Source organism: Zalophus californianus, chromosome 14 (genome assembly GCF_009762305.2).
Source record: "Zalophus californianus isolate mZalCal1 chromosome 14, mZalCal1.pri.v2, whole genome shotgun sequence".
NCBI classification, from domain to species: domain Eukaryota; kingdom Metazoa; phylum Chordata; class Mammalia; order Carnivora; family Otariidae; genus Zalophus; species Zalophus californianus.
This window is the reverse complement of record NC_045608.1, coordinates 43,769,081-43,786,089: the sequence shown is the minus strand read 5'-3', so window position 1 is coordinate 43,786,089 and position 17,009 is coordinate 43,769,081. Positions and strand designations below refer to the sequence as shown.

The following is a 17,009-nucleotide window of genomic DNA, read 5'->3' as shown; positions in this document are numbered from 1 at the left end:
ATTTGAGAGAGAGAGAATGAGAGAGAGAGAGAGCACGAGAGGGAAGAGGGTCAGAGGGAGAAGCAGACTCCCTGCTGAGCAGGGAGCCCGATGCGGGACTCGATCCCAGGACTCCAGGATCATGACCTGAGCCGAAGGCAGTCGCTTAACCAACTGAGCCACCCAGGCGCCCCTACAAGTTTTTTCTTAATAGATTTTGAGTGCATATGAATTCATGACATCTTCTTGGTGACTCATTAATGTAGTATCCTTTATCCTACTTAAGCTTTGTGCCTTAAATTCTATTTTATTTGGTATTTATGTAGCTTTTGTTGTTGTTGTTGGTTCTCGCTTGGTGTGTCTCTTTCCACCCTAACATTTCAACCTTTTTGAATAGTTTTTAAGGCATATATTCTATGTGGATGGAAATTATAACAGTGTCCCATATTCCATTTGTTAAATTTCTCCTGTGTTCTTTACCACATAAGTTTTAAGCTACTTAGGTCTATTTTTCTTCCCTTTTTTTTTTTTTTTTAAAGATTTTATTTATTTATTTGACAGAGAGAGAGACAGCAAGAGAGGGAACACAAGCAGGGGGAGTCGGAAAGGGAGAAGCAGGTTTCCCGTCGAGCAGGGAGCCCAATCCCAGGACCCTGAGATCATGACCTGAGCCGAAGGCAGTCGCTTAACTGATCCACCCAGGCGCCCCTATTCTTCTTCTTTCTTAATGCAACCCTCTGGAATTACAAAGCTCAGCTATGTACTGCAAATGAAGTAGGAAGGGTACAATTCTAAGACACAAAACTCTTTAAAAGGAAGCTGCTGCTCCCTGGAAGACAAATATACCAATGACAATTGAGTACATGGAAAGCTGAAAGCCATCTGTATAGATGTGAATCTATGTTTTACTCTTGAACCTTTAGTGAAATAGGCTCCTACATGCCTTATCTGAGCAGTTAGAATGTTTCCTTTCCTTGGAATATAAGTGTCCTGTATAATCTCTAGTTTGCCTAACAACTTCTGATAAAAATAATCAATCTTAATATTAATAATTTAACAATTTCTTCTGTTCATTGAGTATTAGGCTCTTTTTTTTTTTTTTGTGAAAGCCCACTGAATTGTGGGTCAGGGAGCAGGAAATCAGGCAGCTGTCTTTCTGATGCCTAAGTAGTATGGCTGCAGGAATTGCAGATTTCTCAAAAAAAGTAATGAGTATATTAGTATATTGTACAAAACTCTAGTCAACTGTGTGTCTTGAGAGATTTCTAGAAAAGTAAAAATCTCTCAAGTATACTAGAGTTCCTTCTTAAATTGTTTAAAGGCACCACTAAGTTTTTTTTTTGAGAGAGCACGTACATGTGCGGGGGGTGGTGGTGGTGGTGGTGTGGAGGGGAGAGGGAGAGAGAGAAGCTCAAGCAGCCTCCCCGCTAAGCTGGAGTCTGACACAGGGATTGATCTCAGGACCCGGAGATAATGACCTGAGCCAAAATCAAGAGTTGGACGCTTAACCGACTGAGCCACCCAGGTGCCCGAGCACCACTAAGTTCTTATATTTCTGGGAGAGCTGTGAAAAACTCTTCTTAGACAATTAAGAAAGAAATAAGCCAAAACTCCAAACGCTTTGAATATTTTTATCCATTTTCTCCCCAGACTGGGAGAAATATAGGTTCCAGAGTCATTATTTTAGAAAGAGAGCCATCATTTAAACTTTTTAAATTTTCAAATGTTGGATGTTGAATTAGAGTTTAGCAAACTAAATTGTAAAATAGGTATTAAGGAGGGCACGTATGGCATGGAGCACTGGATGTTATACGCAAACAATGAATCATGGAAACTACATCAAAAACTAATGTATGGTGACTAACATAATAAAATTAAAAAAAATTGTAAAATAGTTTTCTACCTGGAATAGGTTCATATATCTTATTCAACTAAATTATCAAAAATCTGGTTTCTGAGTAGAAAAAGAATATATAACACTAAATTATAAACTTAAATAGTACTCCTATTTACTAATAATTTTTTTTAAACTTTCCTTCAAAAAAAAGTTAAAAAAATGAAAAATCTACTTTTAGTTTAAGGATCTCAGTGTCCCTGCTGAGTTACAGGATAAAGAAAGGTATGTTCACAGTTATGAATATACTACTTCATGCTTTTGTGTAAATCGTGGCTATGTAAAATGAGAGCTGTCATTTCTAAAGGAGCAAACATTTTAATATTATTAATTATTAATTTCTATTAATAATTAACAGAAATGGTTATTAGTTTCTATTACTCTGGCTAATGACATAGCAAGGTTGGTATTTTCTCATTCTATCTTGCTTTTATCTTTATCTTATCAATTAACCAGTCTCCTCTGCCAACTCTTTTAGACTTTGTCCCTCTTCAGAATCAGGCTCCAAATCCATGGCCTACGTTGGCAGGGTACCTTTTGTACCATTTCTTTAGCCTTTCCTGGATGGCTGCCTGGCAGCATCAGAGAACAGACTTTTTTATCTTGCTTGCATAACCATAGCTTGAATCACACACAGAGGGGATTCTAAAAATAACAGAGTGATGAGTATGCTCTAAATTTTCCAGTATGCTCAATGATATTTAAAGAGCTACCCTATTTGTCAGGCCCACAAAGCACAGAAGTGTCACAATAAAGAGCACAGCTCATGCCTCCCACTTTGATGACCACTTCAGATAGATTTTATTCATATAAAAAAAGTTAATCAGATAAAAAGGTTTTAGAAACTGCATTTATCTTTTCAGATAGGCGGGTGCATACCCACATGCTAAAATTGACGTGTCAGCAAAACACTTCAAATTGCGAAGTTTGTAAAGCCCTAAAGATTCATCAATGCCTTCACTGCCCATAGCAGAGATAGGCAAACATCCAAATAAAACTCTGAAAAATAAAGTAACCCAAAAGTTTGTACATAATTCAACTGACGTGTCTAGACACATTGTCTATAGTTTATACAACAATGAGATCTATAACCTGGTCTCTCTCCTCAGGAAATATTAATGGTAGGCCAATAAAGTTTCCATTTACTTTCCATTCCTCAGTGGCAACCCAAGGCCCACCACTGATGTGCCTTGTGTTTGATTATTTCAAAGCCCAAATCAAGTCTGTCAAACCATTTTAATCACAGCTGTGAGAAGCCCTATCAGCTGACTCAGATGAGCAGTGTCAAGATGTAAGGCTTGATGACTGATTTACATCAAGTTTTGTTAGCAGAAAATGCCACTCCAATCCTGCTGGGAGCTGCTGAGTCCTTATATGATTTTTAAAATGTAAGACCTTCTTCCATCTTGGAACTAAAAGAAAATGTCAGCCCTTGCCTATTTAACAGCCTCTGCTATCAACTTTCTTCTCTCAAGGCACAGGGTCCAACAATCTAGTTTCTATTTAAATTTCAGACCATGATAATGACCTACAAGAACCTCATTGTAAAGTCCTGGAATTTGCTGGACAGCTGGCTCTATCTCTGGCCTGCAGACAAAGAAAACTAAGCTGGGTTCTAGAGCTGTCCAAAAATTTCCCAGACCTGTTTAAAGGGAGGCTCCCATGAAACAATTAATGAGACAAAATTATAGGATACGGATTAGCCTGTTTGTTCCTAAGTAAGCTGTAATATGTGTCATAAAGGAATAGACCCATCTTTGCATTCACTGCAAAGATTCAACCTCGGATACCTCTCAAATGGATACAGAAAGTACAAAAAAGTTAAGGCAGAACAACTTTCTGCCAGGAATGCTTTTTTAAATGACCAAAAGTCTTTCAGAGTTCCACATACAAAGCAGGGTCTGGATAGGTTAATTTTCTTTTCTCCATGAACAAGAATGGCCTTAATGACCACACTAGGATCAATAGTTTGGGACTCTGGGCAGCCACCCTGGTTACTGCTGGCTGCCAACTATTCCACCTGATCTTTTCCATTTGGACACTGAGTCTCAACTGTAGAACAGGAGTTAGTGCTGTGAAGAAGTGGGCAATCCTGATGTCTACACCTAGTTACTAGTAGTACTCTTTTCTATGAGAACTCAAAGATACCAGAATACATTCTTTTAACTATCATGTTAATATCATGGTACTTAAATATTTTAAAATGTTTCTGCTTTTACATGCTACATAGTGCTGAAGGAGGAATCTCTATAATACCAGTGTCTTTCACGTGGGTATGATAAATTGGACAATTAGAGGTGAAATTCTCCCTTAAATATTTCTGAGTATGACTCTGGACTAATCTTAAGGAACAGGTACTTCTCCACCAAAAAAACCGAAAAGAAACAAAAAACCCCAAAGTCCTCAGCACTACATTTAGTGACTGCTATTGTTGAATTATTTTACTATGCTAACAAGAAAACTGTGTTGTTAGAACTTAGTGTTTGCAATCATACCCAAGGCAGCATAAAAAAGTGGCCCTTGAAAATTACAATACCACTTGTTTCTAGAGGAAATATCCCTCTTTGAGAAAGAAGGTATGATAACTTACAAAGACACCTACTTTATTTGTAGAACCCGTGCCTACCTGTGGTTACCATATAACTGGCCTGTCTAGGACTATAAAGGTTGTATCATCCTTTCCATGCACTGATCCTGATTCTCCCTCCCTAAGGAAAAGCATGATTACATTCATGTAAGTGAAACACAATGCTTCTGGGTAATAACATTCCCATTAGATGTGTGAGTATATCAAATGGATTTAAAACATCATGTAAAGTATTATAGAGATGTGGAAGGCTTCTTTTAGTGGAACAGTAAAACTTATAAATAAAATGGTGCCTACTTTTCATTAAAAGTACAGGTAATGCACTACACATATTTTCACTTGGATACTGAGTAGTAAACACTGGAAATACACTGTAAAAATATGAAGAATGTGCAAGAAGGGTTCTTACACAGATCTAAATTTAAGATAAAATTGTTGCTTGAGAGGCAGTAAAGAAGAAAACTGAAAACACAAAACATTACATGCTTCACATTCTATTTGTTACAATTCTCTGTGCCTTTTCTCTTTTCCATATTATGAAGTATGAATCTTCTCAATAAGTAATAGAACTCCAGGGCTTACCCTGGAAAGCTCATGCTCTCCTAACTGCTAGTCAAAGAAAGCTCCAGAGTTAATAAAGAAACTACTCAGAGAGCCAGTTCTGAGACAAAGTGGTCAATGGAAACCAGTACAAAGGCACAGATTTTATACTCTAATGTGGAGATTTCTCTCAGTGTGTATTCTTATTGTTTTCTATTATTAAAATAAAATGTCCTTGGAAATGTTATTTATACAAAGAACTTTAACAACATCCAGTTTTAAAGCAGCTGTCATGTCCTGAAAAATGTTACCTGTAACTCCTAAAAGTATACAGAACTTTCACTGGTTTTATTTTGGAAGTTTTTTGCCCCAGTATTATTTAAATAGACATCTAAGCTTTCTGAAGTGTGTCTTTAGGAAGGTTCTTTGTTAAAGCTAGAAGAACTTTGGGATTTTCTTCCCCTCTTCTAAATAGGGTAAAACAAAAATTTTGATTTTTTTTAAAGATTTTATTTATTTATTCATGAGAGACAGAGGGAGAGAGAGAGAGGGGGAGAGAGAGAGTGAGAGAGAAAGAGAAGCAGAGGGAGAAGCAGGCTCCCAAGGAGCAGGGAGCCTGATGCGAGACTCGATCCCAGGACCCTGGGATCATGACCTGAGCCGAAGGCAGACGCTTAACCATCGGAGCCACCCAGGCGCCCAAAATTTTGATTTCTTTATTCAACCAAAGAGTTTTTATGTTTCAATTAATAAATATGGTCAGATTTTAAAAAATCCATTCTGATAATCTGTTTTAAATCTGTTTACACTTGCTATTATTGCTATATTTGGACTTATTTCTGCCTTTCTGTTTTTTTTTTCCCCTCCCTTCCTGCTATCACTTGGGTTTACAAAATAGTCTGTATTCCTTCCTGTGCCCCTTTTAGCTCTTTGCTGTTTAAGAGCTACAGGTTGTTTTCTTTTGGTGGTACTCTTTTACTATATATGATGAAGTCTAAAGTCATTTAGTATTTTTTTCCTCTGCCAGAAGATTATAAAGATTGAAGTATATGCTTAAATTGCTCATTAAACATCTGTTTTTCCTTCCCATGTTATTATTGTCATCTAGTTTAAATTCCACAATAGGAATTTTTAAAAATCAGTTTTTATGACATTTTTATTTTTAATCAATAAATTTACTGTTTTTCAATTTTTGTGGTCACCACTGCTTTCTGCATCCCACTCCTTTCTAAAGGTTCAATTTCCTTCTTCCTGGAGAACATCCTTTAGTTTAGTAGTTTTTAAGAGGGTCTTGAGTGGTGTTTTTCTGGTCAATGAAAATGTATATTTTGTCCATTGTCTTGAATGCATTTAGCTGGGTATGAAATTCTAGATTGATAGTCCTGTCCTCCCCCCTTAGTACTATAATTCTTCACTGTCTTCTGTCCTTTCTAGTATATTTGTCTTTTTTTCCCCCTTTGGTGGTTTTTAAAGTTTTCTCTTTATCCCTGGAGTTATAGCATGATGTACTGAAGTATGAATTTAATTTTCATTATCCTGCTGGTAGTTGTAGGATATTTTTAATCTGAGAACTTGGTATTACCTTTAATTCTTTTCAATATAGTTTTCCCACCATTCCCTCTATTTTGTTCTTTAAAAATCCTATTGGATATTTGCTGGAATTTCACAATCGACCATGCATTGCTTTTAACTGCTCCTTCAAGTTAACAAAGAAACCCCACCCCCACTCCCTGTTTCTGCATGTTCTAGGTGAACTTCTTATCATTATCTTCTGGTCACTAGTTCTCTTTTCATCTATGTCCAATCTGTAGTTTAATTCTGTGTATTCTGCTTTGGTTTTGATGATCACATTTTTCATATCTAAGTCTCTCAATTAGTTGTCATATTCAACCATTCTATTTCATTTCTGCCTGTTTCAGCTTCACAATTTATTCATTCTCAGTGGATGTTATATCATCAATTATCTCTTTGATAATCTAAAATATGTATTTTAAAGTTTTTAAAGTCATGGTCAAGCCATCTATCTGGAATAAATATATGTATATCCCAATAGTTGATTTGGTTGGTGATCTTTCCTAGTATTGGATTTATGAATTTTGGAATTGCAATGTATCAATGAGAGCCTTTTGCTTTGTTTACTTCTCCTTCTTTCTCCCAGTATACATCCTTTCTTGTCAGTAGTTTTGCATTTGCTTCTACCAGAGCCCCTGGAGTCAAGTTTGGAAAAAGTCTTGTGATGAATTTCTGAAGCCAACTATTTCATTGGTATATTGTGTATATCATATATCCGGTCCAGAGCAAGCCGACACAAAGCGTGACACAAAGCGTGACACAAAGCTGTGTCTTTGTTATCCCGTGACCCACAGCTTCCTATGAATCCACAGCCCTGGGCAGAAGATTGGTAACATTTTTTCTTAGCTTCTTTTCAAAAGTGGGTAAAGTTCCACCCCAGTTCCCGGCTTCAAGCAATGAATCTGGCTCTGGTCCCTGGTCCCACATGAAACACACCTGGTGTCTATCACCTTGTAGCCAAACTCTTGGGTGCCACCACCTGCTCGGGATGAGGCCAGCAGGCCTGAGACTTCAGTTTCACTCACTACTTGGTGTTTCTAGTCCATTAAGGTATTTTTCTTGTTTCTGGAGGGCCAGCTTTGTCTTTTGGTTTTCTCCTTTTATATTTTACTTGTCATCTCTATGTGTTTGGAGCAAAGGGAGTAAGTCAAAACGTACACTTAATGTGCCATCTTGACTGGAAAATTTACATAATCCCTTAGCATTGTATCTGAACAAAATTTACTGATTAAACTGTATAAATAAAATTATCAGGGAACGTTTAAACCCCTATTTGTACCTAAATGACAAACTAATTACAAAATACTGTTTTCATAAATGCAAATTAAATCCTAACTTGAGGTTCAAAATATATACACCTAAAAACAATTAAACTGCAAAATAAGCCTACAAAACAGACAATGCAGAACAACTTCTTTCACCTCTGGAATCAAATCAGTCTTACTTGTGCAAGGAATTCACAGGACTCTCAAACTAATACTTATCAGCTTTAACCAAAAATACACATTTCTATGAAACTTAAAAATATCAGTTAAATAGAAAAAAAAGACCACTATTTATTATGCTTAGTAAAAAAGAAAAATTTATACCTTTTCACTTGTTAAAAATTTTGCAAAATATACATGTTCTCCTCCTGTTTTTAATTCTTCCATCTTTTTCCTGGAGGCCTGAGTATCATCTAATTTATAACTCTTAAAAACAGCTAGAACTTCTTCAGAATACTGCAAAGTAAAAATACCAATTAGTTTTATTTGGCATTGTTGCCCAATAATTTTTTTAGTGCCTTTCTATATCAAAATACCTAGAATTTACTTGTAGTTAACCATGTATGCACACTGTAAAGCACATTAAACAAGAAAAAACTATGATGGCAAAATGGGATTAAAATTACTTGGTATGAAGAGTTCATGGTATTGTCAAAGTAGGAATAAACTCTCTACTCCTGAAGAAAGGTAATTTCTTATGCAGTTTGTGTAAACGGCAAACAGAGAAAGTGATGCTTCGAAAGTACACAGAAATTTGCCAGTGAAATTAGATGTTTAACCAGCTATGGAAAATGCTCAAGCATTTCTTGTGCTAAACGCTGTGACCAAATAAAACAATGATGTCAAATCCTAACCAGTTGGGGAACAATTCCGGATGATTTCTCACTTATCACTTAATCTGAACACATACCATGCTACTTTTAAGAGCTACCTATTTACCTCGGATTTTGACTACAACCAAAAAGGACAACTGATATTTAAGTAGCCGAGTAAAAGAAATATAGAGAATTCTTATAAAACAAGGACTACCCAGTTTTTTTTTCCTGATAGTATGTTAGACTTTTTTTTTTAAGATTTTATTTTTAAGTAATCTCCACACCCCAAGTGGGACTTGCACTTACAATCCTGAGATCAAGAGTAGCATGCTTTACTGACTGAGCCTGCAAGGTGCCCATAAGCTTGTTAACCTTAAAAATAAAACTACCATGGGCACCTGGGTGATAAAGTCTTAAGCCTCTGGCTCTTGGTTTCAGCTCAGGTCATGATCTCAAGGTCCTGATATGGAATCCCACCTCAGGCTCTGTGCTCAGGGTGGAGTCTGCTTGAGATTCTTCTTCTCCCTCTGCCTCGCCTACTTGTGTTCCCCCTCTCTCTAAAATAAATCTCTTAAAATAAAATTAAACCGCCAGTTATTTCACCAGCAAAAAAAATGGGTTTATTTGGTAAGAGCTAAGAATTGTAATCTGGGACAAGCAAGCTGCAGGTCTGGGAAAACAAGGACGAATGCTCTTTTATAGAGGAAAGAAGGAGTCAGGAGGGGCTGTTATAAACTAAAAGTCCATTGGAGTAAACTGGGAGTTCCAAGTATAGTGGCTTCTCATTGGCTGAGCTGTGACTGCCTCTCATCGGCTGGGCTGTTGCTGGGAGAGGAAGAACTCTTCCTTTCTTCTGTTGGGATAGTAAAGTACTTTGACTGGCAAGGTCCATCTCTTCCAGCTGGCTCTGTAAATGACAACTAGTGCTGAACGTGAGAGTCTCCCTGCTGGCTTCCTGAGTCCATTTTATTTTATTTTATTTTTTAAAGATTTTATTTATTTATCTGACAGAGAGAGAGACAGCGAGAGAGGGAACACAAGCAGGGAGAGTGGGAGAGGGAGAAGCAGGCTTCTCGCTGAGCAGGGAGCCAGATGCAGGACTCGATCCCAGGACCCTGGGATCATGACCTGAGCTGAAGGCAGCCGCTTAACAACTGAGCCACCCAGGCTCCCCATTCCTGATTCCATTTTAAATGAGGTTTCCTTCTATTAATTTTCATAGGCTATATGGCTCATATGGTCTCAGTTACACGGCTCAAGTCTGCCATTACAGCACACAAACAGCTACAAGTATCAGCATGGCTGTGTACCAATATAACTGTCTACGAAAACAGGCAAAGCCTGGATTTGGCCCAGAGCCATTAGTTTGCAACCCTTGTTCTAACAGGATACTTGAAATAATTTTGTGCAAAGACAATATATTTGACAAAAATTCATCAATTCATGTTGACAATACTATGTAGAAACAAACAAAAAAACCCAAGGCTGTAATTATGAACTTTTAAATCCCTAAATCATTTATAAACTACTCCACAAAATCAGTGGTTGAAATTATGAAATAGGAATAAAAATGTACGAGGTAAAATTAATAAAAAGTATGCTGGATAAGAGTCAAGTTTTGCCTCTGCCATTAACTGTAAAATATTGGGTTTTGGGTAGTCTATGATTGGCAACTCACCTTAAGAAAAGTTTTCCATGAAATCTTCTCATAGCATTGCACAGGGTTCCTGAAGTAATCCTGAAGTGACCAGAATTTTCGATACAGGTTGTAATCAATTGGAATGGAGCTAATAAAATAAATGTTATGTTAAATAAATCACTTAAGTTCTTTTAGAAATATCTAAGTGTTCCTAACTTTTCTTAGGTCTAGTACCCTTTAAGAAGCTGACGAAAGCTACAGCTCCTTTCCCCAGAGAAGTGCATATTCATACAAACTTTTATAAACAATTTCAGGGGATTCATAGACCCTAACAAGGCCCACTTTATCTATAGTGGTAGAACCCCTGAATTGTGGCCCAATACATGATTATTCAGAATTAAAGACTGTTTCTCAACCTCTCTTGCATCTAGGTGTGGCCCTGTGGTTCAATTCTGGCTAGTTGGGAGTAGAAGTCATATGTGCAAATTTTGGGCCATGTTTTTCCATTTTCCTTTTTCCCTTTCTGCTGGCCAGAATGCAGATATGATGATGAGCCACATGGACTATAGAAAGAAAAAGCAAACACTAAGAGATGGTGGGACAAGAAGTTAGGAGGAACATAGGTCCCTAGACAATCTCCCAGCTCTGAACTGCCTGTCTCCAGACTTTTCCATAAAAAAGAAATCAACTTCCACATTGTTTAAGGTAATGTCACCTGGAACCTATGCTAAAAGCCACAGCATGACACAAATATGTAAAATACATATCAACTCAGTATTATAAAAATAAGCCTTTTCTTTAGTGTCTTTATTACAGCATTACTAATTCAACTTGCATTTTCACTGTTACAAATCTGCAGTGTCAATACGTTCTTTTAATTTTTAAATTTACCAAAATTATATTATGTTTTAATTTTAAAAGTTAAACATTTCAAACTTTTTTACCCAAAAGATTTTTGTTTTTAACAAAATCTTCTATATCATTCAAAACAGCCATTATCAAAAATGCTTTAGGTATTGACTACTTCATATCTTCAAATATCCACAAAAATTTTCAACATCACCTCTGTAAAATTATTTTTATTTGTAAACACAATTGTGTACTACCTTCTATTCTTTCTAAATAAACCCTAATAAACTGAATCTATGGATTACAGTTAGCATTTTTTTCTAAACATCACAGCCATACAAGTGTCCCAAGAAGACTGTAATTTCATGTGGGAAACAGGAAGGGGGTTTAATGGTCACTATGATATTAAGAGTCTTACCTTCTCTATTCTGGTCAATAATAGGAAGTAAGTAATCTTCCACTCTTCATCTTTGAGATGGATATATTTTAAATTACTTTAATGACTAGGGAGTATTGGGGGCCATATCATAATGCATTTTAAAGGATTATAGTAAAGTAAAATGAGTATAATTTCTGTCATGTACTTTTTAAGTTTTTTTGGGGGGAGGGTAATGTTTAAAACTCTGAAAAATGCCTTACTTTATATAAAGGAAGGTTAGAGTAGAAAATAAATTAAAAAATAATTTGCTAGTGTAAAAATCAGTTTTCTACAAAAATGTCTGAAAAGGCATTAGTTAAGAATGACAAAGGGAAAAGTAGTTTAGTATAACATGGAAGCACATGTGATGAACATTCTCACCATATGTGACTCTAATTCACATACGGTTAAGATTACAAACTACAAGTTGGTATCATAAAATACCTGTTTAAAGAATTTTATTAAATTTATATTAACTGCCATATCAATTTAAAAAAAAACCACATACATCCAAACACATAGTAACAGATCACTTATCTTACATTCACACTTCTGACAACTGTTAACTGTTTGGAACAAAGCTATGAACTTGACAATAATTGAAAAAGCCCTTGGTCTGCAAGGAAATAGCAATCACAGAGTGCATGCACTTTATTTTACAAGAGAGGCTTGAAATTATGCTTAGGTACTTACCCAGATTACAGTCACTTTGAATTATGTATAAAGGTAAATATTTTGCTAATTTTGATAAAAGAACGCTAACTTTGCTAGAGCAATTACTAGTATCTGAAACATGTGGATCTTGCTTCAAATCAATAATGAAGAATACTGACAACTTTTAAATGACCAAAACCCAGCTCCTGCCAAAAGTTTTATCAAGAACCAGCAGTATTTGAAAGAATCTAATGGGCATGTTAACTTTCACTCTTTCTACACTTTTCCTAGTAACAACTCTGAAAACAGGAAAACAATGATCTGGACTTCAACTGACATAAACTATTTTCTGTAACTGAAGCAATTTCATTGATTTATAACAATAAGATTATAAGTCTGGGTTTTCTACAGATCAAGTTAAAAAAAAAAAAAAGCCACACACACCAAAAAACCAAAGCCACAAAAGGAACATTTTCCAAAATGTGCAAGTAAATTGGAAAAAGAAAAAGCTACATATAAAATGATTTACACCCAAGAAATAATACTGTAACTGATATATGTGTAGTTCTACACTTAATGTTTTTGAAACAAAACTGCTTTTGAAGATTTTATATAGTTTTATACATATATAGTTATATGCACACACACACACACAAACACACAGTGTTACTCAGTTACCACATATAAGAATATAATAAACACCTCCTGAAATGCAGTATAAGGAAAGTTTGCCTGTTAAGAAATGGGACACTACCTCTAATCAGAGAATGAGAATTACGTAACCAGTACATGTTCCATTACTGTCTCAGTTGCCAGAAAACTCACATCTTAATTTAATGCTTGATACTAACAATAATCTAAGGTGTTAATTATCATCTCCTACTTGTAAAAGCTTCTGATCTCCTTTTATTTTTAGTTGGCCTAGTATTTATTTGAGGTGCTTCACAGAAGAAATTTTAAAGTAGTATTAATATATGACTACTAGGAAACTTTTACAGTTGAGGCACTAACATTTAAAAAAAATCCTGTCCTCTGAAAGTTCCAATCCATGCTGTGCCTCCATGGCTTTTCCTTCACGTCTAAACATCTTGAAAGAGTTGTCCACATTCAATGTCACCACTTCTTTACCCTCCTTTAATGTTCTGACCCACTGCAATTTGCCTTCTAACTTCACCTTTCCACAGATACATCTGGATTCTGTATTTATCCACACAAATCAAATGTGATTACTTATTATATATGCAAACCATAACAAATTAAGATGAGGTTACTGTCTAAAAATAGAATGTTTTGTAACTATTTTAACCAAGATGTTCTGCAACTTGACATATTTTTTTTAAATGTTGAATTAGTGATTTTATAGAACATTACATTGGAATTTTTTTTTTTAATACAAAATTTTTTACTGGTGTAGTTGAGCCAAATCTGAAATGGACTTCCTACTGTAGATACATGGGTAATGTGCTCTTCGTAAATTACAGTGCCTAAGACAATCTGGTGATACAGTTGGTCACAAAGTAATTTCCCAATCTCTTCCTCCATTCAAAAAATAAGTGAAGGGGATTAAAAAGTAAAACTTGCAGTTTTAAAATAAGTAAGTCACTCAAATGTACAGTATAGCATAGGGAATACTGTCAAAAATACAATATTGTAATCGTATGATTGACAGACGGTAGCTAGACTTATCCTGGTGATCACTTCCTAATGTGTATAACGTTGAATCACTATGTTGTACACCTGAAACTAATGTAATATTGTATGTCAACTTCATTTCAGAACAAAAAAAAAAAGAGAAAATATAATGATTGTGACAGACTGAGAGGAAGCTGAGTGCTGAATCCTGTTTAAGTGATTTTTCTGCATAGCTTATAAACAATTTTATATATTATATATATAATGGAACTACACATATATATATAAGCTATATAAACATAGCTTATAAACAATTATAAACTAGCTTATAAACAATTAATGGGGCTGACATATCTATAAAGGCTTCAGCAGAGTCTAACTACACAAAACTGCACTGGGCAGTTTGTCTTTGGGGGCTTTTTTTGTATTTCAGGTGACCTGTTATGTTGGAGCCTACTACCTTGGTCCTTTATGTTGCTCAGGCCAGACCCCAAAAGTATATTCTATCCATAAAGTACATGAACAAATAGGTCTTAAAAAAAAAAAACAAACCCAAAACACAGATCTATAGCTAGTAATAATAGCTACTGAATAAACACTGTTCTAGTGCTTTCCATATATCACTATATGTAACATTAACAACTATGGTAACAATAAGGATAACTACATTGTACCTTAACAGACCATGTCCAAGCAGCATCTCATTTAATAATCTCAACAAGCAGGTAGGTGGCATTACTACATTTTAAAGACACTGAAACTGAGTTGCAGGGAAGTTAGGTAACTTGCTTAAGGTTACACGACTAGGACTGGAATTCAGCCTGGAGCCACACTACTCTCGATGCTTCTTTGGAGATATGTGTTTGATCTGAAATCTGGGATGCCAGGAATATGTCTCCCTGTGCAGATACTGGAAACGCTTCTTTTTCTTTTTTTTTTTTAAGATTTTATTTATTTATTTGACAGAGAGAGAGACAGAGAGAGAGGGCACACAAACAGGGGTAGTGAGAGAGGGAGAAGCAGGCTTCCCGCTGAGCAGGGAGCCCGATGTGGGGCTTGATCCCAGGACTCTGGGATCATGACCTGAACCGAAGGCAGATGCTCAACCCATCTGAGCCACCCAGGCACCCCTGGAAACTGTTCTTGATCCTCCAGAAATTCAACTGCAACTGATGATATAACTTTTGTCACCTCAGACACCTGGAAGTGAAAATTTTCCTTCATATCTCCCTTTTTCTCTTCCTCATTGCTTCTAATCAGCATTAGGAAGAGATTATTTGGAAAGAAAGCACAGAGTTAGCAGATGAGATAAGAAACAGGAGATGGGAGTGGGAAGGGGAGAAGATGGAAAGGAGGTTACTTATTCCTCCTACTTCCTTAAAAACTCAGCTCATTATCCACAGGCACTGGGTCCACAAAGTTAAATGCAAGGAAAAAGGGGAGGAGTGCCCCGGTTGCCTATGGCTGGCTTTCCAAATGTTAGGAATATGCATAAAGTAGGCCATGTAAATAATGAACTGTCTGCACGTAATTTAGAAACCAACTAACAGAGCCTATTAGTGATTTAGGATTTATAATTTTAAGTAATATACATAAAAAATACAAATAAAAGAAATCTTTAAGCATAATTTCCTTCCTTTGTGTATATGCTGACACTAGTAGTTGATAAGTCATTAAGGTACTAGTTTTGTAAATCACGAACTCTGAACTTCTAAAACTCACCAAGTTGTTGGAGCTTCATCATCTCCCATTTCACCTTCTTCTACGTCCATTCCTTCTTCTCTATCCTCAGTGTGCTAAATTTAAAAAAATGTAGTGTGTTACAAAGCAGTTGTCAGGCAGAAGACACGATGGAATAATATCATTCACACATAACTGACAAACACTGTTAGAGAAATCTAGTTGCACTTCTGTCTAGACTTACAGTTAATCTTTAAGGCAATGGCAATTCTATGTGACAAGATCTGAGAACTCAAGAGCAACATGACAATGATATAAGATAGTCATGAAGATATAGTAGAAAGTTTTAAATCAGTATTTCTCCAAACATGTTCTGTAGATTCTCTATGGGAATAAAGGGTCTACAGCAAAATAAATTTTAGAAATATATTACAATGACCTTTTAGAGAACCGAGATTATTATATTAAGAACTCTAAGAATTGCAGTAAATGACTCGAAGTATACTTAAGTAGTTTTGTCCCCAACTTTAATTTGACCGTAGAAATTCTCCCCAACCCAACAGAGAACTCTTATTATTGGGGAACACTTTAGGATTTGCTGAGTGTCCAGCTCTATAGTGAGAAATTAAAAATAACAAGTTTACATGAAATAGTCTAAGAAGTACCAAAAGATATGTACCGGTGAAAGACAAAATTTTTAAAAACCTTAAGTCAACATCATTTCCAAATTGATAATAATTACATTTAAAGGAACAAATTACATAAGATAATCTAATTTACAGTGAGATATTAGTTATATCTAATTGATAATTTTTAAAACTTCATAACTTGTTCCTAAATGAAGAACAAGTGTTGAATGTCCAAAAATTTGCCAACTCTGGACTGTCTTCTGGATATACCATAAATAATCTTTAAAAATAAAGTTGATTATACCTGATGTTCTTCTAAAAAATCAGTGGGCAAATATGGATTATTTAACAAATGGTTCTGAGATAACTGGCTCACTATTTGGAAAAAATAAAATTATAACTCAATCTATTCCATATACCAACATTCATACTGGATTAAAGATTTAAAAGAAAAAATAAACCATAAAAGCATCAAAAGAAAACAAAAGGGCTTATATATTCTTCTGGAGTGGAAGCCTTTAGCATGACACAAGACCAGAAACAACTAAACAAAAGACCAACAAACATTAATATTATATCCAAATTTAAAAGTTCTATACAGCAAAGACGCCATAAATAAAGTTGTAAGAAAAACTATAAACCGAGAAAAAAAAATCAACAAAAAGGTAGGCAATGAATTAATAATATTCAATATGAGCTTCTACACATCAGTAAGAAAAAGACATTTCAAAAGTAAAATGGGCAAATGGCTTGAATAGGTAATTCTCTTCCTCATTGCTTCTAACTGGCACAGAAGAAAAGTAAATTCCAATAAACATATAGTAGGTCCCTCAACTTCACTAATAACCAAGGATGT

At 35.5% G+C, this 17,009-nt stretch overlaps 1 protein-coding gene across 2 annotated transcripts in view; it reads right to left on the bottom strand.

The window, feature by feature from the left end:
* THOC1 (THO complex 1) overlaps positions 1-17,009 on the bottom strand; it is a 54,018-nt gene that overhangs the window by 20,934 nt on the left and 16,075 nt on the right. The window contains exons 9-11 of one of the 2 annotated variants that reach the window (XM_027575282.1): positions 15,567-15,640; positions 10,331-10,439; positions 8,162-8,293 (exon numbers count right to left, since the gene is read on the bottom strand). In XM_027575282.1, the coding sequence (XP_027431083.1) occupies positions 8,162-8,293; positions 10,331-10,439; positions 15,567-15,640 (315 nt within the window). The remainder of the gene's footprint in view (positions 1-8,161; positions 8,294-10,330; positions 10,440-15,566; positions 15,641-17,009) is intronic. The other variant, XM_027575283.1, reaches the window with a different exon arrangement.